Source organism: Papio anubis, chromosome 6 (genome assembly GCF_008728515.1).
Source record: "Papio anubis isolate 15944 chromosome 6, Panubis1.0, whole genome shotgun sequence".
NCBI lineage: Eukaryota > Metazoa > Chordata > Mammalia > Primates > Cercopithecidae > Papio > Papio anubis.
In genome coordinates this window covers 57,067,600-57,091,136 of record NC_044981.1, presented here as the reverse complement: position 1 = coordinate 57,091,136, position 23,537 = coordinate 57,067,600, and the positions used below count along the sequence as shown (strand labels likewise).

The following is a 23,537-nucleotide window of genomic DNA, read 5'->3' as shown; positions in this document are numbered from 1 at the left end:
CCCAGCATTAAGGACAGATAAAGAACCTAAGGTGAAATTCTGGTTTCACTGGTAGGTGAAGAGAAGCCTAGCTTCACACACACAAAAGAAAGTTTAACATATGAATAGCATATATAAGGAATCAGGAATGTTTATGAATGTATACAACTGTCAAAGTATGCAATAAGGAGTGGTGAAGACTGTGGCAGACTGGAACGTATGTGCCCTATCTAAAGCGACTATCATTTTTTCAACATTAGGATATTGTGGCCAAGTAGTCTAGGTTAAAAAAAAAAAAAGGAGGTCAGTAATGTTTGTTATTTTTTCCTCCCCAAGAAGAGCTGGAAGTCTAGGTTTTCCAGTTAGTATTCCTGCATTTAGAAACCACCCCAAAACCTTGTAGTCTAGAACAACCGCTTTTACTACGCTCAGGAATTTTTTTGTGCATCTGGAGTCTTACCAAGGTACAACAAGGGTCGCTTGTTTTTGCTCCACTATGTCTGGGGCCTCAGCTGGGAAGGCTCAGAAGCTGAGGGTGACTCAATGGCTGGGATGTGAAATCACCTGGGGATTCTTCTCATATTATACATAGCAGTTGATGCTGGCTGTCAGCTTGTCCCTTAATTAGCACTGTTGTGTGGAGCACCCATACAGTCCTCTCCATGTCACTTAGGCTTCCTCACAGCATGGCAGCTCAGACTACCAGATACGAGTATCCCAAAAAGCAAAAGAGAAGTTGCATTACTTTTTATGACTTAGCCTCATTCTGTTGGTTGCAAACACCTCACAAGTCCAACCAGATTCAAGAGAAGGGATAATAGCCTTTACCTGTCAGTGGGTGACAGCATGATTCAAGAATGGAAGAAAACATGTTGTTGCCATTTTTTTTTAAATAAAACCTGCTACATCAGTTTTTCTGTGCAATACTCTGATTTTTAGATGCTGACCACTAATTTAAAGAAATTATACACTTTAAGGATTCAAACATATCTATAGATAGCTATGATTTTCTAAATTCTGTTCAACACAAAATAATCAAGATAGAGAAAAAAAAGTCAGTATTCAGGAAATTCTTCCAAAGGCACAGTAGGCAGGATGTACTAAAATACAGAGGACTATTTATAAACAATTAGAGAAGAAGACAGACATTCAGATAAACACATAGCATGTGATAAGTACTGTGCTGGGAGGATGTGTTAGAGGATATGAGAGAGCATGGGAGTTCACATAGGTAGAGGGTTAAGAGAAAGTATTACAAGACTTCCCAGAAGAGCTGATGCCAGGCTAAGATTGTAATGTTAAGTAAAACTTAGGCAAGGACCTCTTCACGTGCAAAGACAAAGAAATGAGAATATGATTCATTACTAAAGAACTACATTTTCTTCAGGCAGATCAGATATTTGAAAGTGTTGGGGCTTATCGTTGAGGTGATAGGAAGGAAATAAGAAAGCCTAAACAAACCACTAAGAAATAAGAAAAAATGAGTATTTGGATAGAATTTGAGGTTATCATCAAATCCAGAATTTAGCAAGACCAAATTCATCTTTGGAAAAAATTATGATCATCCTTTTTCTGCACCAGGCCAATGTAGTTATCTGAGCTCAGTAAATTCTCCATTCTGCCATTTCATCCCTTTCCTAGCAGTTGATGCTGGCTGTCAACCTTTCTATGCTTTCATTGTTTTCTTTAGTTTCTTAGTCAATTTGCATGTTTAAAAAAAAAAAAAAACGCCTCCAGGTCTTGCTATTTTGCACTTACACCCTAGTAATGAGAGAAGAGAGATGTTTTTATATTTTTGTATAAATTTATAGGGTACAGTTGTAATTTGTTCTATGCATAGATTGTATAGTAGTGAAGTAAGGGCTTTTAGGGTAACCATCACCCACATATCATACATTGGACCTATTAAGTAATTTCTCATCACCCACTTCCCACCTGGTTCTCCCACTCTTCCGAGTCTCCATTGTCTGCCATTCCACACTCTACATCCATGTGTACATATTATTTATCTCCACTTACTTATAAGGGAGAAATACAGTATTTGTCTTTCTGAGTGTAAGTTATTTCACTTAAAATAGTAGCCTCCAGTTCCATCCATGTTGTTGCAAAATACATGATTTCATTCTTTTTTATGGATGAGTAGCATTCCATTGTGTACATATACTGTGTTTTCTTTATGCAGTCATCCATTGAAGGACACGTAGGTTGATTATATCTTTACTATTGTGAATAGTGCTGTGATAAACGTGAGTGCAGGTAATTTTTTATACGTATATATAAAATGATTTATTGTCATTTTGGTAGTTACTTAGTAGTGGGACCACTGTATCAAATCATAGTTCTATTTTTAGTTCTTTGAGAAATCTACATACTGGTTTCCATAGAAGTTATACTAATTTACATTTCCACCAGCAGTTTATAAACATTTCCTTTTCTCCCCATCTTTGCCAACATCTGCTATTTATTATTATTTCTGGGTTCTATATTCTGTTTCATTGATCTATGTGTATATTGTGTGCAAGTACCGTGCTGTTTGGTTACTATAGGCTTGAGATTCATATGGAATCAAAAAAAAGAGCCTGAAAAGCCAAAGCAATTCTAAGAAAACAAACAAACAACAACAACAAAAAAACCTAAAGGTATCAGATTACCTGACTTCAAATTGTACTACAAGGATATAGATAAGGAAGATATTTATCTTCTAACACTGCAGTCCACATGGAAAAAGAAAGATCTTTGTGGTCTTAAATCATAGAATTGGAAAACTAATAACAACACACTTTATATCTTTGGAGGACCTCAGAAAAGAAAATCAAATTTACCTGGGAAAAATGTGGGATAGAGTCAAAAAAAGATACAGATATTATTTATTTTTTAAAATTAGAATTTCAAATTTCTTCAACATCTTTTGATGTGTTGTTAAATTCATGTTTATTAAGGGTTTGCTATTTTGCTAGGTGCTAGTAATGGAATGGTTAACAAATATGGTACATTAAAGTATGAGTTCACAGTCCTCCAGTTGCAATGCTGTACATCAGATGTTTCATATTCAGAATTTTTTGTATTTTAGAAAGACAATACAATGCATATTTTGTATATTGCATATCACTACTTGTGACATCTGGGCCAAAAATATATATTAATATTATTGTATTAAGTATATGAATAACTATACTAAGCAAGATATAAATTATTATAAATAGCTTTTTATCATGTTAGGTCAGAATTTTGTTGCTTAATTCCTTCAGACACCCTGTTTAAGAAGAAACTTTTGGTTTTATAGCTTTTGGATTTGAAATTTGAGGATAAATAATTGTGGACTTGTGTTACATAATATTCAGTACTATTAAATTATAGGAGACATATGAAAGAAGCAAAAGAGAAGTGTAAAAGGCTAGGCAGGGGGCACAACCATTTCCAAAGGAGAACTTTACTACTACTAATAATAATAGCTAAAATACTAAGCATTTGCAATGTGCCAGATGCCTATATTAGGTACTTTGTAAACATTATCTAATGAAGTAGATAATTTTATCCTCATGTTACAGATAAGGAAACTATGATTCCAAATGTTTGCCATGTCTAGGACTTTATAGCTTAATAAGTAAAAGATCCAAACTTTAAACTGGTTTCTGTCCAATTCCAAAGATGGACTCTCTGTCCTAATATCATATTGCTTCCCAAATACTTCATTATATTTTTTAAACACCTCAGCTTATTGGAAAACTCTAAAACCGAAACAACATCTACCTCCTTGTAATCTCAATTTACATACATTGGTCTCTAATGTGTCATGTAAACCTACACATAAATAAATCTAGGTTGTTTTTGCATCCACATGTCAGCCTTGCTTAAAGAAGAAGATATGCCTCTGTCAATATCCAACCCAGAATGTGGTAGAGTATTCTTGGTTATGGTTCTTCACCCCTCCTTACTTTCATGACCTTTGCAGTGTGATTTTTCAGTACCTCTCAATAAAGTGGCAGAGTATGTTTTTCTGACTTTTGCTATAATGTATATTGCCTCGACTGATACAGTAAAGTCACAACTAAACCCAGGTCTTAGGAGGTTTATGTGTTTCCCACTTGTCTTCTTGCCGTTGCCATGAAAAGAGCTCCCCCATGTGCCTGATTTTCTCTTAGTCTTGGCTTCAGAATGAACACATGAGGAGCTCAGACCTCAGGGAGTGCCAAGCCCAGCTCTGTGCTTAACTAGAACCGAGTACAGGAAGCCCAGCCTAGATCAGCCAACTTCCAGCCAAACCAAAAGCTCATGAACTAAGTAATTTCTTATTGTTGTATGATGTTGATATTTTGTAGTTGTTTGTTATGCAATATTACTATACCAGTAACAAACTGGTATCAAGAATAATTGCCTCAGACATGATTTCCTTCAACTATTCTTGGTATATCATAATTCCCATTTCACCAAATATCTTAGATTTTTTCTCCTGAAACAATTCCAGTGGTCCTGGTGTCCATCTTAAAGTTGGGCTCAGTGATCTTGAGATATATCAGATGAGAGTTGACGGGTGCAAGGAAAGGACACTATTACATCCTGTGTTTCTTTCTTCAAAAGTCCTTCAACATATATGAATTTGTGGTTTTCTTAAGTGGCTATGTCACATTATTGTATTTTATTAAACTTGTTATCAACTGAAAACTTAGGTTCTTTCTAAATTAACTATTGTCAAACCAATTCTAACATTATCTTAAGTTTTCACAATTGATTTTTTTAACCTAAGCCTAGAAATGCACATTTATGTCTGTGACATTTCACCTTGTTGTTTAAGCTTCTTATTACTGGTTTGGAACTCTCTTTTGAATATTAATTCTTAAAACAGGATACTAGTTATACTTCCTAGCACACCTTATATTTATTATTCTTATTCAAATACTATTCAAGAAAAAATTTAGGAAAAAAGAATACCAAGAATTAAGTTTAGTAGCAACCTTTAAATTGACATTGACCACTAATTAAAGTTCCATTAGAACAGTTGTAAACATAGCCACAAATCTATGTGTCTGTACTGTCAGTCAGCTTACAAATTATTCACATAGAAATTAAATAGTGTTTTAAAATTACTCATTTATTCAACAAATATTTATTGAATATCACTATTCTGGACTTATGTATACAGAAACAAATAAGGTATTGCTCAGGCTTTGATTAATTCACAGTTACTATAGGTTTTTGAAAAGTATGATCTCAGACTTCTGCATCAGGAACACTGTAAATGCAACTCCAGATTTCTGAGCCCCTGCTGAGTCCAGTTGCATTAAAATCTGAAGAATGGGGCTCAGAAGTTTGCATTTTTTGCCCAGCATCCTTATAATGCTTATGCATACTAGATGTTAAAAACCATTGTGATAAAGAATTAGATCAAGATTGAAAAAAAAAAAAAAAAAAGCAGCTCAGGTACAATGAGAGCTGATCTACCTGAAGGTGTGAGCAGAGTCTTACACAAGACAAGTGAGAAAGGGTGAATCTTGCCTGGGAGGGTGGGTAAATACATAATACAAAGCTGACCATTCAGCTGGATATCAGGAGGATGATGAATACCTTCCTGGATGAACATGTAGAAGGAGTTCCATGTAGAAAAAGATTACCATAGTCAGGGACATAGAGTCATAAAAAACTCAGGTCTTTAAGAGATACTCCACCATGTCTTGATACAGAGTATATCAAGAGGGAAGTGACAGGGAAGAGGCTGGATAGAATTAAAACATAGAAAATGGACTTATACTCGGTGCTAAGGAATTGCAATCTGAGAGAAAAGGAAGACATGAAAATACATGGTTAAAATTGAGTTCAAAGTATGTCGCAGTGATGGTAAACAAAGACAAACAGAATTCTGATTTCCTTTCTCTTTGCAGTAATTTGGCATTATTACTAATGTTTTGTAGTAAGCAGGTCTTATAATGCTTCTAATCATGAAACAGTAAAAAATGCACCTGACTTTAGGTACATGCCAAGAGTCTCTGGGTGAATGTGACATTTTTTTTTCTTATAGAAAGAAAAACTGCCAAAATGAAATCATTGTTATCAGCTCACATATTCTTTCCCCAGACTCTGGTCATTTAAATTTCTAAAGTCTGATGCATGAAAATAACCTTTTGCTTAATAAGTAACAAGTGATTTTGGAACATCATGCAAACACAGGTGAAATTCCATTTGGGACTTGAATGAGGAAGAATATAAATCACTATTAACACATAGCTGTAGTGCAGCTTGCACCAATGAATTCAGTAGCAAAGTCAACTAGATTAAAGTATTGAAATAACTAGAAATTATACCGATGTTTACAGCACTGAAATCCTAGTGATACTCATGAATTGTGACAGCCAAAGATATATGTGATATAGTTAAAATTATGTCCATTTCAACTAGGGTTCAATAGCTTCTATGTACTTGTACCAAAAGCATGTAACAGTTCATTTAATAACATCATGTACCACTGAGCCTAATTAGTCAGTAGAAAGCATTATTTATAGAAAAGTATTGCTATGTTCAAATAATAATTCTACATGATAAAACAAAGATTAGTATTTTGTTATAAAATTGCTCACCCCTCATTTATGTAATAAAGGGTCAAAGTAAGCAAAAAATAAAAGCTAAATTGAAAAGACAATATTGAAGAGTGTTTATAAAGGGAGACAATTTGCAGAATTCTATGTGCATTGTTATATTCAAAAAGCAAAAGCATGTATAAATATATTTCCTTCTCATTTGAGATATGAGGTTACCTCAAATGAGGCAAAATACCCATTTTTTATAAAAGGAATCATTGCAAAGCTGATCATAATTCTACACTAGATGCCTTATATAGATCATCTATCTTGATTCTTAATCTATGAATACAGCAAATATGTCACTTTCCTCATGAATAATCAGCCTATATTTCATACTGTGTACATTAAATACCATCAACTAAAACTTAAGAGGGCATATATGGTTATTTCATGTTTCAGAATATTTCAAGAAGATGAAATCTCTCCAGCGCCGCAACTTTTACGAATATTAAAAAGAGAAGCTTTGCACCTATACGTTTATTGAGTGGACAAATACCAATTATTAATAGTTATTGAGCACCTGATGTGTACTAGACCCTTAAAACAGCCCTATCACAGGTTATCTCATTAATACTTCAAGTCGACATCACTGTTGCCTATATTTAAAGATCAGGAAACTGGGAGTTGGTAAGATTAAATGATTTGTCCAAAATGACACTCAGCAATTCTCAATTTTAATTTCAATACTTTTTTGGATTCTGTATATCATTTTTAGAAAAAGTACTGATTGTATTCCAAGTGGATCACAGAATGGAGACTTCACTATTCTCCATCATGAGACTATGGTCTTCTCTTGTCTCACAGTGAGTTGGCTGTGAGTGGGAGATTTACATCTTTGACTTTCTCAAAACAAACCAATCAGAAAAATAACTGCAGGAAGTTATACTGTTTTCTATCTACCTACCAATATACCTATATGTCTATTTATGTTTAATGTATTTATTGTACTCATTAATTTTGGAAGACAAAAAGTTATGTTACATTTATACAGAAACATGACTGCCCTGTAGCACAATGCTTTTCGTGTAATATTATTCATTGAATGCATTGAATAAGTAAATAATACAGTAATAACATTTCAAAAATATTTAAAAATTATTTATTCAATCTTAACAGAATTTCAAAGATACTTTAGAAATGTAGTAATAAAACCCATGATCTTTGCTTTGTTAGTCTGTGAGAGCCAGTGATATTTGAGCACAGAGAGACGTATTTTGATTGAAACATATACATGCAAAAAAATGTATTTTATTTAATATTTTTTAGTACACAAAATGATCAATTTTTCAATTTTTGAGTAAAAATTGTTGAGATATTTCTACTTCTTTGAAATATATTTTAATTATTCCAATACTTAAAATGTGTAAAATAAAAGTTATCTAGGGAGTTTGAAGGGCAGATGTGGTTTATTTTCATACCAATGTGAATGTAAGGATATTGAATTCTCAGCAAAGCAAATGCTCACACATGTGAGCACTAAATTCTAATATCAGAGAGATTAACTTGTATGTTTTAATTCTCTTGCAGTCCTCAGATTAAAGGCCAATTTCTAAATGGAAAACATCTTGAATGAAAATTTAACTGTCTAAAATATGTACACAGAATGCAGGGTAAATAAGCTATATTTTTTTTATATTTAAATATCTTGTCCATTCCAATGATATTGGCACCTGTGATTTTATTATCAAAAGAGATTAAGAATTTTTAACTCTATAGGAATTAATTCATAATAGCAGTTACAAATAGAATATATTATCTTTCCCATGGCTTTCCATTATGATTGGATATATCATGCTTGTTTGTTATACCTATCTATTTTAATGACTCAGAGCATTTCATTTCTAAACCCTTGAAATTAATGGCAGCCTGATAAATAGTATATATCTTCACTTCCTCCTACTTATGGTATTAGTATTAATACTAACTTATAGTATTGATAGTGTTAATCATGACTGGATTCAGAGACTACCACTCACTTATTTAATTTAGTTATCAAAATTAAAACTTGCTTGAATGTGGTTGCTTTCAAATAAATTTATGTTTTCCCAAATCACTGTAATTTTGCATTTAACTAAAATAATTGACTTTTAACGTTTGAATGAAAAATGTATATTTTTAACCTTAACAGTATTAGAGCCAATATTTTTAAACAGTCATGCCACTTTGATGTTAATGTTACAACTGCTATTTTTATATTGGAAATTTCTTTATAGAACTTACAGAGTTTGTGGTCAAGGAAGGTTTAGGAATGGACCTGATGGCAAAGATGAAGGAGATAGAGAGTCAAGTGAGTTCACAATACAACTTTGGGAAAGACTGCACTTAGGGTGGACATGGAGTAGAATCCTTGATCCCCCACCTCATCTCCTGCAGCTCTCTCTTGCTTCCTCTGCCCTGACACTCTGGCTTTCTTGCCATTCCTTGAATATCCTAAATACACCCCTACCTCAGTGCCTTTATGTTTTCTATTCTTTTTTCCTAGAATGCTCTTCCTCTGAAAACTTAATGTTCCCCCTTCCAGATTTAGTCTTCTCCTTAGCACTTATAACTGTTTTTGTTTTGTTGTTTTGTTTTCTTGTTTGTTTTTTTGTTTTGTTTTGGTTTGGTTTTACTTGTATAGTATTTTACTTGTGAACTCCACGAGGGCAAATATCTTTGCCTATTTTGTTCACTGCTATATATCCTAACACTTTGAATGGTGTCTGGCACATAATAGGTTATAAATAAATTTTGTCACATAAACTGAGATAAAGTAGGTTGAAAACATTCACAATATTATTCTGTTCATGCATACCTTGCAAGATTTATATATTTTATTCCAACATATCTAAGTGGTATGTTAATATATCTTTCCACTTTATATTCCCAGAATAGTACTGGTACTCCAAATACTTGTTGAATTATGTAATGATTTTTATGTGATCACAATTGTCTAGGTAAACAGAAGGCAAAGACTTTGGTCCTCAATCCCAAGAGAAGTAGTAAAAGAGAACTATCTCAAATTTCCATACCTTAAACCCAAGCCTCATTACCTGGCATAGTTTCTAGGCTTCTTATCTAAATCTCCCAGCCCATGTCTTATCCTCTCCAGGTGAATAGCATCTTTTCCTTATCACTTAGGAGCTATCTAATAGCCAAATCTACTTTTCTGGATACAAACTTCTCAAAACCTTTAGGCTCTCCCACACATTTCTTGAATATAGTCAGATAGTTGCCTCTTATTGAAGTTAAGTCATAGAAGAGTCAAGGAAAGTGGTAAAGGAAATTCTGTAGCTTGTTCCAAATAGAACTGAATGCTAAGGTGATTGATCAGTGGCATAAGATAGCATGAGGGTCCCGAAATAGAACGGGTAGTGAAAGGGAGAGTACACAGGGAGGGCTGGGTGGTGATCAACGGTGATGAAATGAGTTGTTGGATGGTGATTGCAGGTTAGAAGGTAGCTGTTTAGAGTTGGAATGAATATAAAGCACAGAAGTTCCAATACTTCAGTTTATTCATTTGGCCAATATTCCATTTACTATGTGTCAGGCACTGAGTTGCCCCCTGGGAATACAATGATGATGCAAATAGCCCTGAGCTCATGAAAATCACGTTTTAGTAGGGAAGACAGATAAGCAAATAATTGCACATATAAAGTTGGATTTTCAACAATACCATGCTATTTGTGGGAGGTATATAGCATTACAGGGTTATTGGGTATCTGAGAAAGCTTCCCAGAGGAGGAAAAAATTGAAAGGGGATGTTGAGAAGCGTGTGTGCTTGGGACAAGCTCTTGTTCTTGATGGTAGCTGAGATTTTTCTGAGAAGGAAGAGCAGGACAGGTAAATGTAGAGGGGAGCTCACAGCTCATCTAATATTCCTAATCTCAATCAGCTCAAGATCATACTATAAATAGATACCCATTTTTTGTCTAGTATTGTGCAAATACAGATGAGAGTGACTATTTTGGATGCATATAATGGACTGGATGAATTGCAAAGTTGGATTAGTTTAGGACAAGTAACTTAATTAGCTAAAAATAAATTTTCTTTTCTGGTCTTGGGCTAATACTATCACTCAAAAATTGTGGCAATTAAATAAGAAAGGTTGTATAAAGCTCTTAGCACTGTTTGGTGTGTACCAAGTGCCAGGGAAGTATTAAAGATATATTTTTATGGTTATTATTTTTTCTTGGAGGGGAGAAGAAGTAGAAGAATGTTAAAGAGACAGATTACTTAATTTGTTGTTTAAGGCCCTCTCTTACTTTAAAATTCTTGACTCTAGAAATCGGATGGTAGAGGGGTAGGGGGTAGAAAAGATTTAAATCAATTAGGAATTAGCATATAATGGATGTAGGCTCTGTCTTTCACTGCAGATGTTATTAAAATTTTGGCAAAAAGAGAATTAAGCAAATCCTGCTTCTTAATAACCTATGCATTTGAGTTTGGGCCTCCAAAATATCAGATTTTGCAAACCTTTCTAAATGCTTTTGAGTTGATGATTGAAGTTAGCCCAGAATTATCCTGCAAAGTTGTAAAAAAAATACATTAAGCATTTTAATGGTGGATCCTAAATGTAGCATCTAATGACCTGAGATATTATAACTTGTGTTCACAGATCATTTATCTTAATATGTCGATTTTCTCACGTTTTATTTTAATAAAAAAGCCCAAGTTCATGGATACAAAGGAAATATAGGTGTAAAAACACAAAGCAGAGATCAATTGTGAAAATTATTCATACTACAATGATTTGCTTATACATTTATTTACACAATAAATATTTGTAGAGCATCTACTATGTGTTGAATAATGTGCCAGGTGCTGATGATACAGCATCAAAAAAGAAAGACACTGCCCGCAGAGTGACCTGTTTAAGCCAAAATATAATCATGCTTCCCTCTTAAATCCTTCATTGTCTTCAATGGATCTTAATATAAAATCCAAGCTGCTTAACATGTTAAGACAAGGTCCTTCAAGATTTGGTCCCTGTATATGTCTCGAGATTGAATATTGAGCCCCTGTCTCCCTAATACTGACACGCGGTCACTCCAGCGAAGTAGCTGCTGATGGCATACTTTTTCTTGCCTCTGGGACTTGGCTGGTGCTGACCTGCTGCCATAAGTCTTCTTCATTCCATCTTACTCAGGAAATTTCTACTTATTTTTAGGGTTTCCATATATGATGAACAACAGCAACAACAAAAAGAATGAATGAGGCACTCTTTAACACTTGTTTAATGGCTTTTCTATTAGACTAATTTCCATGAAGCGCTTTTCAGCCCCGTTTATTTGATGTTTAGTGTTTTACAAAATAGACTGAATGTATCTATATGTAGCTACTAGCCATTTGTTTTTGTTTTATGGTCATTATACTATTACTTTGTATGGTTAGGGATGATGAAAATGAAAGAATGTGTTGGGATATGTGAAGGTGGGAGAAACACATGCAGCTAGTTTCTATGGGAAGGTAGGACTTTCTCTAGAAGGAATAGACAAATGCAAATCATCTTTAAAACCTACCTGCAAGTAGGTTTTCCAACATAAGCATTCCATAGGTATAGGTTTCCCACCATAGGCATGAAGGTGAACTGTTGGTTAACTTCACCTTCAGTACTGGGAATAAGATATTTTCTCCTCCAAGGGAAGATTCAGTATAATAATCATAATTAGCAGATAATACAACAGTACTGAGATCTGGATGGAAGTTGTGGAGTCTTGAGCTATTTTGTGAGGGGTTTCCCATTCCTTCAATCTAGCAGTGTTTAGTGAATACCTTGAATGACATTAAGAGGGGGTTGTGGTTGGTGGTGAGAGTTGATATATCTACATGTGTGTTATACTCATTCATCTACACAGTAGCTTCAATGTTTTTTAAATAGCCTTTCATGGAGCTTTAGGAAGCTTAATAGAAGAATTTGATAGAAACATAAGTGGATATAAAAATAAAGGCACTATCAATTTGCAATTTGAGGATGGGGACCTGGCTGAAAATTTATCTTTGCTTGACTAATATCTCTATCAATACAGTATAATTGCACAATATAATAAGGTTTCAGTGTAAATGCTGATGAGAACAAAATTTAAGAATACTCCCTTAAATGCTAAAAATAGTTAGATAGTTATATATCCTTCACATGTGATTTTCATATTGTTGTTTCATAATATTTTTAACATAGGTTAATTGGCTTGATTATAGTAACCATTTCACCTTGTATATCAAAAGATTGTGTTTATACCATAAATATGTGCAATAAAATAATAAAATGAATTTTTAAAATATGTGACATTGACTAGCAAAAGTCGGCTCTATACTTCTTTTCATTATTTCAGAAGGCTGCTATTTTTATTACATTTGTTTCATTTATCATATTCTTTAATCATGTTGAAATAGGAATAAATGTAGACAAATGAATTCTATATATATACAACATGGTTATTTAATTTTTAATTCACTATTACTCTATATTCTAGAAATATAGTGATTAAGGTTTCTAAACACACTGTTACAATTATGGAGTTGTTAATTAAAATTATGGCAATTATCAGTGATTTGGAACTTAATTACTTTGGTGGTTATAGCAGATATAATTTTTCTAGGAACTGGCACATACTTGAAATCAAGATATGTTAGCTGCATTGACTCAAAATATATCTAATTATTAGTAAAATTCTACACACCATTTTGGCTTTTTGACTTCCAGACCTTAGACACTAAAAATAATGAAATAAATTTGTATGTAAATAAGTGGAGTAATGAGGCAGGAGTCAATAGCAGATTAATTTATTACTTTTAATTTGAATTTTATTTTTATCAAAAAAGAAATGAGTTGTTTTTGTTTTACTGTTCCAATTGCTGTCAATATAAGTGGACATCCCTTCTGAAGCATACACAAAATTCTATAAAGAAATTTCCTTCAAAATGCTCTAAGATTATTCATGTTCAAATACAATGATCTCTAACTTCAGTCTTTAAAATTCAATCATTTATTCATTCATTCAGCAAGTGTTACTGAATGTCTGTTAGTCTTCAAGGGATTGTGTTAATTGCCAACTATATTATTTTGGGATATGGACTAAGCTTCCATAATAAGGAGGTCTCACAATGCAGTGGCTCAAACGTAGAAAAGTTTATCTCTCTTACATAATAGGCTAGGGCAGGTAGGTGGGCTCTGCTCCATGGCATCATTCACGGATCCAGGCTAGTGAGAAGCCATCATTAACATGAGTCCAAAGTGACTCTGCCATTGCCATTTCCAGCCAGTTACATGAAAACTGAAAGGAAATAGAGGATAAGCAAGTCATAAAAAATTAGTAACATCACTCTGCACATAGACACTCAAAGGTAAACGAGACTAGAAAATGTAGTTTTGAGCTAATCAGTATCTCTTATGGAATAAGGGACGAATTGGTTATAGAGGGGAAAAACGAGAAGTCTTCTATAGCCCAATGCTGTAGTCATCCACATGTGAGTGAATATCTTTCTTTCTATGAAAAAAAAGTACCTACTTTCTTCCCAACAAAGAATATCTAAGTTTCATTCCAATTATTGCAACCAGTCCAAAATCCAGGACCTCTGGAAAATATGCAGATCTCGACATTAAATATTGATGTAGTTCTTTACAATTTGGCAACCTGAAAATGATAGATTATCTTTCTTATTCTCAACCTTCTTCCCCATACAAAACACTCAATATTAAGTGGTCAAAGGGGAACAGAATAACTGCAATGGAAGCTATCATGAGAAAAACAGAAGAAAACACATAGGACTCAGTGGGCAATAGCAGTTGCAAAATCCTGCCAAGAGGTAAAGACACCTAGAAACAGCAGTGAAATGTTTTGTTTTGTTTTTTGATAAGGGCATCTGGCAACCTCAGTTCTCCTTTCTGGGAGTCAAGTCAGATATCCTGGAAGGATCTTCTTTATCCCAGTGGATAAATGAACTTATCCATGGCCGTATCTTAATCCCATAGAGTATGCGCTCCTTGGGAACTTTACAATTTTTGCAGCATGCTTTCTTCTGGTGTATGTTTGGAAGCCTAAGGATTGTTCTGGGGATCATATATGGTAGCAAAGTCCAATGGGAAGATGTGAGGACATCTTTGAGCAACATATATTATCTCTTGCTATTGAAATAGAGAAGCAACTAACTTCACTGTACCCTGTTAAGCCTCGAAGTTTTGAACCTTCTATCAATTTAAATTATAGAACTAACACATAAATCAGAAAAAGATAGCCTCTCTTAGTAAAGTTCTATTTACTTTTATATCATCTTATAAAATGACCATTCTTATTTGAACTCATATAATTTGTAAACCTTTCTTAAAAGTAGCAAGGATCACCAATAGTTGGGCTTTGTTCAACATTTTTCTCTAGCAATGTGTATCCAGGTCCATAGCCTGCTTTCCAAGTTGTCACTGGTAATGGTATAACAACGGCCATCAGTTTCCCACCCTAAAGTATTTTTTCTTTGCACCCTCCACCCTCCTACTAAGCTAATACTCTATAGTTTGAGATTTAAATGGTAATTCCACATTTCTACATACTTATTTCTATGTTCATCCACTCTATTGTGACAGAGGCTCAAAATTCAGTGACTCAAATAATATTTTTAAAATGTATTTTTCTCTTAACAATCCTCGAGGCAAGCAGTAGTGTAAAGTAAGACTGCCCCATGTGATCTTTTAGAGGCAGAGGTACCTCCCGTGTTGCAACTCATGACTTCTTAAAGCATTGTCTTTATTTGCATTGTAGATACTAGATCATCACTTTGAATGCCTTCTACCAACTGAGAAGGTAAAGGTGCACAAGCCCAGGATGAGGAGATTATTCTTAAATGAGAAAGGATGTTGATTTCCACTCCCATCTCTGCACACATCCCATGTGTCCTAACTTAAGTCATGAGGGCACATCTAGCTGAAAGGGTGTATTCACTATTAGTGCAGCCATTTGTCCAAGTAAACATTTATCTGTGGAAGAAATGAGAAGTTCTATTTTAATAATCTAAGGTATAGACTGTGGCAGAGTCCATCTTGATTATTATACATCATTTTCCATTATCTTTCATTATTTTGCAAATATCTTGTATGTTCTGTTCTCCCTTGTTTAGAGTTCTGAAAGTTCAAATTCCCTCTTGCTGTGTATGTATCACTTATGATAGACAATAACTGTGCTTCCTTATATTCTCTCCCACTGCTGTTCTTTTTCTGTCTCTTATCTTAACAATTAAAATAAAAAGTGAGAAACATATTAATGCCATGCAATGCTGTGCTACTGGTCTTCGCACAGCACACTTTGGGGAACATGATCAGGGGCTTACTCACAGAAAATGTATTGATGATGACAAGGGAAGGAGAAGCTTCCCTCAATGCCAGCGTTTTCCTCTATGTTGCTATAAGTGGGACTGCTGGTTGTTAAATTATTTTCTTATGAAGTTCACCTCTTAATCATTTAAAGAATCAATTTAACAACTCTCAGGAATTTGCTATACCTCTATGAGGACTCTGAGTTGGGTTGCATCATTTCTATCATGTCAAGTATGTGAAAGAAGAGATACGCCTCCAGATTCCAGCCAATGCCTTAGCCTTCTACAATCTCCAGTCATTAGAAGGATGTAGAGAACACATTACCGTAATTTTTTAGACAGTTTGAATGTAAACATGTTGGGCAGTGAGGGCTGAGCTAGGCAATCATTTTTTCAGCTTCTTTACACTTATATTGAAGTTCGTGCATTATAAGTTGCTTCCAAGGAAGATAAGGATGACCAAAGTTTTCTCTGCCCCTCTTTTTATATCTGATATATAGACTTTTCTTTTCTTTTTTTCTTCTCTTTCTTTACTATCAATAAAATCAAAAGTACTTAAAATAATGAGACCTATGGAATTGCTTTGCAGGATAATAATAACCACATTCAGAGAACATCTAATTTTAGGCCCTTCTGTCGTTCCTTCCATCCTAACCCTTTGACATCTATCCCCTACCCTCAGCCCTTATACAATTTGGTTTTTGATATTCAGCCATTGTCTCGATACACTTTTATATACTTAAAATGAATTACTAACCTTGACATAACTTATAAATTAAGATTTATATAGGGGGGCAATGATTGATATCTAACTTTAAACCAAGAAGTGTATTTGAAGGAAAATATAATGTATCATGAATATTTATAGATCCCTCAGTAAGATTAAAAATATATGAATTAGCCCAATAATTAAATTAAATTAATTTTCACTTTTGCATGTTATTCTTTTTAAATCGTGACATGGTTTTATTAGGCTACTCAATTAAATGGTGTCTGGGCTTCCTATGAGCAATTTATTCTATTGTCCTATAAATATTCATTGAGCAGCTGTTATGTGCCAAACATTGTTCTAGAAAATCTGCTTGGAACAACGAGAGGAAATGAATAAGTGAGAGACCAATTTTCTATACCAAGAAGTTTATATTCTAGAAGTGGGGAATAGCCAATAAATAAATTAGCAAATGGGTGTTTGTGTGTTTGTTTGTATAATATATATGGTGGTGATCAATGAATGCTAAGGTGAGCAAAGCAATGTAGGTGTGGGTGGGCCCTGGTCTAAATATATTGATCAGGGAAGCCTCTCATAAGTGACATTTGAGTGAGCTCTGAAAGAATGAGAAAAGGGACAACTGGACATTTAGAAAAAGCATGTTTCGGGTAGGAGAAACAGCGAATGAAAAAGCCCTGAGACAGTAATGTGTTTGTAGTGTTCAGAGAACATCTAGGAGCCCATGTCCCCTGAGTAAGGTGGGTGAACAAGGAGAAAGTGTTAGAGCATGAGGTCTGAGAAATTCTAGGGGGGGGGGGGCAAACGGTATAGGCAAAATAAGAAGTTTTTATTTTTCTTCTAAAGAATATGGGAAGCTATTTATGAATTTTTGAGTAGAGAGCTAATATGATCTAACTTATTTCTATAAAAATGACTTTGACTACTACGTAGATAATAGCAACAGAGCAATCAGTGCATAGGAACCACTTAGAAGGATAGCATTCTCATTTAAATGAGAGATAGTAATAACTTTAACTCAGTGATAGCTCTGGATATGTTTAGACATGTTCAGATTCCGGATATATTTTGCAATTCGAAGTGAATTTGCTACTAGATAGAACATTAGGAACTAGATGAGACTGCCTAGGGAGTAAGTATGAATAGAAAAGAGAAACATTCAACTGAGCCCTAGTGGTCTCCAAGAATAAGTGATTGGGAAAATGAGAAGGTAACCATAGGGAAGAATGAAGAAAGGAAGTGCACTTGAAGACCCATGAAAGAGGAGATCTCAGAAGCAAGTGAAGTGTTTGCAGAATCATGAAATAATCAACCGTGTTAAATGGTGCTAAAGTAAAATGTACACTAAGTCTTGGCCATTGAATGTGAATATGTTAAGATCTTGTCAAGAGCTGTTTCAGTAGAGCAGTGGAATGGCAGCCTGATTGAGCGTCTTCAAATGCCTATGGAGAAGAGTCAGTGAAAAGAGTGAGTAGAGTCACTTCTTTTCAAGAAATGGGATAATTGCTAAAAGTAGTTATGTGGATGAGGGAGAGCTTTTTACGGATAAGAAACACATAAGCTTTGAAATGCTAGTAGGCATCATGCCTTAAAGGGGGAAGTGGATGCAGCAGGAAACAGTGAGGACAATTGTAAAGGGGTAACAGAGTGGGTCGGAGAGAGAGTGTCCTTTGAGTAAGAAATGGAGGAAGAACACCGTTGACAGTTATTGAAATGTGGAAGCATCTAGTAAAATGTCGAGTGAAACAAAATAGCTTATTTATTTGGGGAGTGCACAGACATGATGTGAAAGGGATAGAGGGGAGTATAAATATAGTTTAGTGTTTCAATGTGAAAAAAATGATGCATATTTCTTAAGATAACAGCATTAAAAGCCATACATGATTGACCAGATTGTCATCTTAGAGAGCACTTTTTCTTGGAAGTAGGCCTTTTATAACTCTCTTCTTGACAGATTTTGAAGTATTATACTTGTGTTTTAGGGGAAATTTGATTTATCAAATTGGAGGATAGAGATAAAGAAATACTGAGGTGGCATTACAAAACATCATAGCACTCCTTGTCAATAACCTGTGTTTTTCTTACTGAAGATTTATTTAGGATTGTGTTTTATGCCTTGAAGTTCCTGGAATATTACCTCAGCACACATTTTGCCTTCAAATTCCATATGAGTTTCTGGGTTGATTTTCCCGGTTACAGTAACATTGATTGCTGTCTAAATTTGTTGCAGTGTGCCTGAATACTATGACTACGGTCATGGAGTAAGTGAGGATGCCTATGACAGCTACGGTAAGACCTTTTCTTTACTCAAACTGTGAAATCGGAACATCCATCAGTCACTGACAACTCGAAAATTATTTCCATCTTTCTCCCCCTAGTTTTTCCAGAAGTTTAGACTAAATTGATTTATGTAATTCCAGAGTGAGATTTGACTTACACAGCTAGTACCAGAAAATTAGACAGATCAATTTTGATCAAATTTTTAAAAGCAATTAATCACAATCATAAATCATTTTCAACAGCAACAGTGATCATTCTGAATAGCGTCTTGTATGTTTAACTGTGTTCATTGTCTACTCATTGATTTGGCAACAATATTGTGTCTTTTCTGCTGTCAAAAGATCATCAGAGTAATACACATTTAAAATATTTACAAACTTTAAGGGCAGAAATTGTTATTATAAAATAACTCTCAGGTTATTTTTCTAGCATGCATAGCCAAATAAGGCTTGGCTCATAAAAATTGATAGTCAATAAGGATGTCAGTCTATAAAATTAATTTATTTAAAAAAGATATTCCTTAATTAAAATACCACTTAAAATTAATCATAATTATACTCAGTTAAGATCTATTGAATTCCTATGACATATCAATACAGTACATCATTTTTTGAGACATATTTTGTGATTCTTTAAAATACATATGTACCCGGGCACGGTGGCTCACGCCTGCAATCACAGCACTTTGGGAGGCTGAGGCAGGTGGATCACAAGATCAGGAGAGCAAGACCATCTTGGCCAACATGGTGAAACCTCATCTCTACTAAAAATACAAAACAAATTAGCTGGGCGTTGTGGTGCATGCCTCTCATCCCAGCTACTCGGGAGACTGAGACAGGAAAATAGCTTGAACCAGGGAGTCGGAGGTTGCAGTGAGCCGAGATTGTGCCACCACAGTCCAGCCTGGCAACAGAGTGTGACTCAGTCTCAATAAATAAATAAATAAATAAATAGCATCACTAGCTGCCCACCTTAAAAAATGACACTCATATAAATATTTATAGTCTTCAATTTTTATTAAAATAATAGCAAGGCTGCTTGGCATTGGTGCATGACTATAGTCCTAGCTACTCCAGAGACTGAGGCAGGAGGATTGCTTCAGCCCAAAAGTTTGAAGCTATAATTGTGCAATAATCATGCCTGCAAATAGCCACTGCACTCCAATCTAGGCAACAGAGTGAGACCCTGTCTCTAACAAAAATAAATAAATTAAATAATACCATGTTCACTTTATTCCTCTCTATGGGGAAAAATAAAGGAGACAATGGTTGTTGCTGTTTGGGGCTTCATATGATGCTGGGAAAGGCAAGTCCTGATGTCGAGAGGAAAGGAGGAAGAATATCTTCCTTAAAACCAGTCATAAACTAACACAAGGCCAAGCCCAGAAATAAGAGGAGAAAAATAAGCCACCACCACCAACCAATCATGGGATGATTAGTTACAGATATTTTGTATTTATTTCTTTAAAATAAATTGAAATACTATGACTACGGTCATGGAGTAAGTGAGGAGATAAAGTATCTTTATCCCAATTTTTATGAGGAAACTGAACAACAAAGGTGAAGTCAATATGAGAGTATGGCTGTGAGGCTCAGCTTCTGTTCTTATATTCTCATCAGTGGTTGAAATACTATTAATTGCTGCTACCATACATGAAGTACCTATTATGGCTCTGTACTAAGCATTTTATAATGAGGATTAGCAATTGCAGAAGTAATCCTTATAGACATTATACATCTATCTATTTGTATACTCTAATCCCCATTAGAATCCTCTAGAGAAGGATGAGAAACAGATAAGGCTTTGGGATGCATACTCATATTGTCATCTGCATTTTTCAGGTGAGAAACTAAGACTCAGAGCATTAAGTACCTTGCCTCAGTTCAACAATTTGCCAGTGACAGAACAAGAATGCGAATTCAAGTGTGTCTGATTATTTGGGGGTTTGTCTGTTTGTTGATTTTGTCAGGAGGCGGGAGCAGGGTTCAGTAGACTTGGTAAAAAGAACAGGATGTGGTACTTTAAACCTGAGTTTGTTTAAAGGAAAGTCGTTCAGCTTCCTTCCTAAATCCTAAATCTTCCTTCCTAAGTTTGGAGTTCTCAAAATGCTATCACTTGCTATTTCACTATTTTAAGGGGAAGGAGATCTTTTATACTATTATTCAGGAAAAAAAGTAAATAATCCAAAATGAGCACCAGGCTCACTCCCAAATCCAAGTTTCTCTAACACTAATCAAATTAACCTAATCTTTTGCTGTTATATAGCTAGAACTCTTTTCCAAAACAAATTAACACAATTTCAGAAAGTATTTCACAGAAATATACGTGATGAACAAGTCTGCACAGTTCTGACTCTGTTGGAAAGCTGCCATAGGAAGTACAGCTTTAGTTTTGTTCCTTATATAATTTCCACTCATTGGAAGGAAGGGGTCAAAGGCATCAGATGGTATTTAATAAAAACACTAGCATCCAAATCCTAGGCTGTCTCCAAAGCCACAGCAGGGGACCAGCCAGGCTGAGGTGTAAGATTGCCTAGCATTTTAGAGCTTCCACATCTGCCCCTGCAGCACTCTTGGAGTTCAACACAGCAATACTTATATTTCTATTGTTCCAAGCACATTCTTGATCATATAGGAATCAGGCCACATGCCGTGTACAATTGGTTACTCAGGATGATCAATGAGTAAGACACAAACTGGGCGTTTCTTTAATTCATTGAAAATTTGCATATAGATATTGCTAGTCTCTGAGAATATGATGATATACAAGGTGGACATTGTCCCTCCTTGGTTTCTGATATTTAATGTTGAGAAACTTACACCTACAGATAAAAAACTGCACCAGATTTTAAACCATTTTATGTAATAATTTTATACAAGTTGAGAGAACATTACTCATTTAACAGATATTTATTTAATGGCTAACACATGTAAGCCATTGATCTCAATCTTGGAGATATTGTAGTGAACAATCTATTGAAACTTACATTCTGATGAGAAGACATGTTCTTATTTGTAAGTAGTCGTTTCTGGAAAAATCGAACTTTTACTTGCAAAATACCATCATTTTTTACACTTGATACATCAATTTGAGGAAAATAATGCTCATGAGCTTTACGGAATTACATGCACTGAGATCAATGGAAAGGATAAATTTGATGATATCTGGTGATAAAAGATTAGATTTCTATTTCTGAATTATTTACATTTTGAAATGTCAATACTATGTAATGCTATTGGAAAACGTGTGTAAATACAAACTTGCTTCTCAAGCCTGTTAATGGAGATGCAAGGGCTATGGTCTGGAGGGCCAGGGCTCACCTCTATAATCCCAAGTCTTATATTGTACTTTCTTTGTAGTCTGGTTCTCCTGCTGTAGCAAAGTCTAGAAAGAAGTGATCCATTTTACTTTAGGATAACTAACTATCCATAAACACTAAATTTCATTCTGGGCCAAATTACCACTTACCAACCAGAAATTTTCTGCACATAGAAAGTAGTCAATAAATTCTTCATAATAAAGTAATAGGGAAAATGTAGAAAGGGATTTGATTGTCTGAACATAATAAGGAAGATATTAATTAGGCAGCAATTTTTACCTAATAACGTGTATTTACCTATTTTACTAGCTAAATTTCATTTCTCTTTTTGCATAACCAAAAAATAAAGTACTTGCTGTAGATCTATATGGTCCTGAGATTTGAATTTTGAGAATCTTCTTGTAATAATTGTAATAATACAGGCAATAGAGCAAGGACAAAGTAAGAGGACAAGGAATAGTAAGAGCTCAACACTGTAACCTTGCAGCCCAATTAAATTAATATGCATTATGTGCACTCAGATTGTGGCATCAGGTATTTTGTAGTATGATATTAGGTATTAGGTAGTTGGTGATAAGTTGCTTATAATAAAACATCCAAATAGGCAGATGATAAAATGTAAATACAGATGATGAGCAGTGATTTGAGGACCCACACAAGTCAAATATTGATTGATTGTTTTTATTAACTGTTCATACTTTATATATTAACTATTACCTATTTATAGCTTATCTCTAATCAATAGTACACAGTCTTTTAAATCAATAATGGCTATTCCAAAATGTAAATCTCATATCTCCAGCTATTCATTTACTTCCGATCTGAATCAGTAACTCCTCTCTGTTACATTGTGGTTGTATCATGGGTACTGATACTAAATTCCAATGGAATGTCTGCATTTTTACAAAACTAGTAGCCTCAATGTTTAGTTTCCTGGCAACCCCCTAGACTTGGAGAGTTATGTGAGGAGTCTCAGAGTCAGCGGTCCCAGGCACCTTCCTTTCCAGCTCACATTGGCAGGAAGAACTGTGAGGTTAAGTGAAGGCACTGGGAGGGGAAGAAGGAATGCTCTCCCGAATGACAGGGTTCTGCATTCCAAAGACTCAGAGATGGAGCTTCTCATTTAGAAATGATGTGAAATAAGCCCACAGAAATAAAAATTCAGTCCTTCAGTGGGACACTTCATTCTGAATCTTCATACATTATGTTTTGTGTATGAAAACTGAAATTGTATTTGTCTCTTTGGGGCCTATATTTTGTCAATGAAATAATAAATATGTTGACTTCCAGAAAATAATATATTATCTTAGGTCTTATCACAGTTAAATTATTCAGGATATTTGCAGATAATTTAATATTAAGTATTAAACTATCTTGC

The 23,537-nt window shown here is 34.5% G+C and overlaps 1 protein-coding gene across 12 annotated transcripts in view; it reads left to right on the top strand.

Moving 5' to 3' along the window:
• Positions 1 to 23,537, top strand: part of KHDRBS2 (KH RNA binding domain containing, signal transduction associated 2) — a 631,237-nt gene that overhangs the window by 549,647 nt on the left and 58,053 nt on the right. For 10 of the 12 annotated variants that reach the window (XM_017957970.3, XM_021937396.2, XM_017957972.3 and 7 more), the window contains exon 8: positions 18,791 to 18,849. The exons of the other annotated variants lie outside the window; for them this stretch is intronic. In XM_017957970.3, the coding sequence (XP_017813459.2) occupies positions 18,791 to 18,849 (59 nt within the window). The remainder of the gene's footprint in view (positions 1 to 18,790; positions 18,850 to 23,537) is intronic. 12 annotated transcript variants of the gene reach the window in all.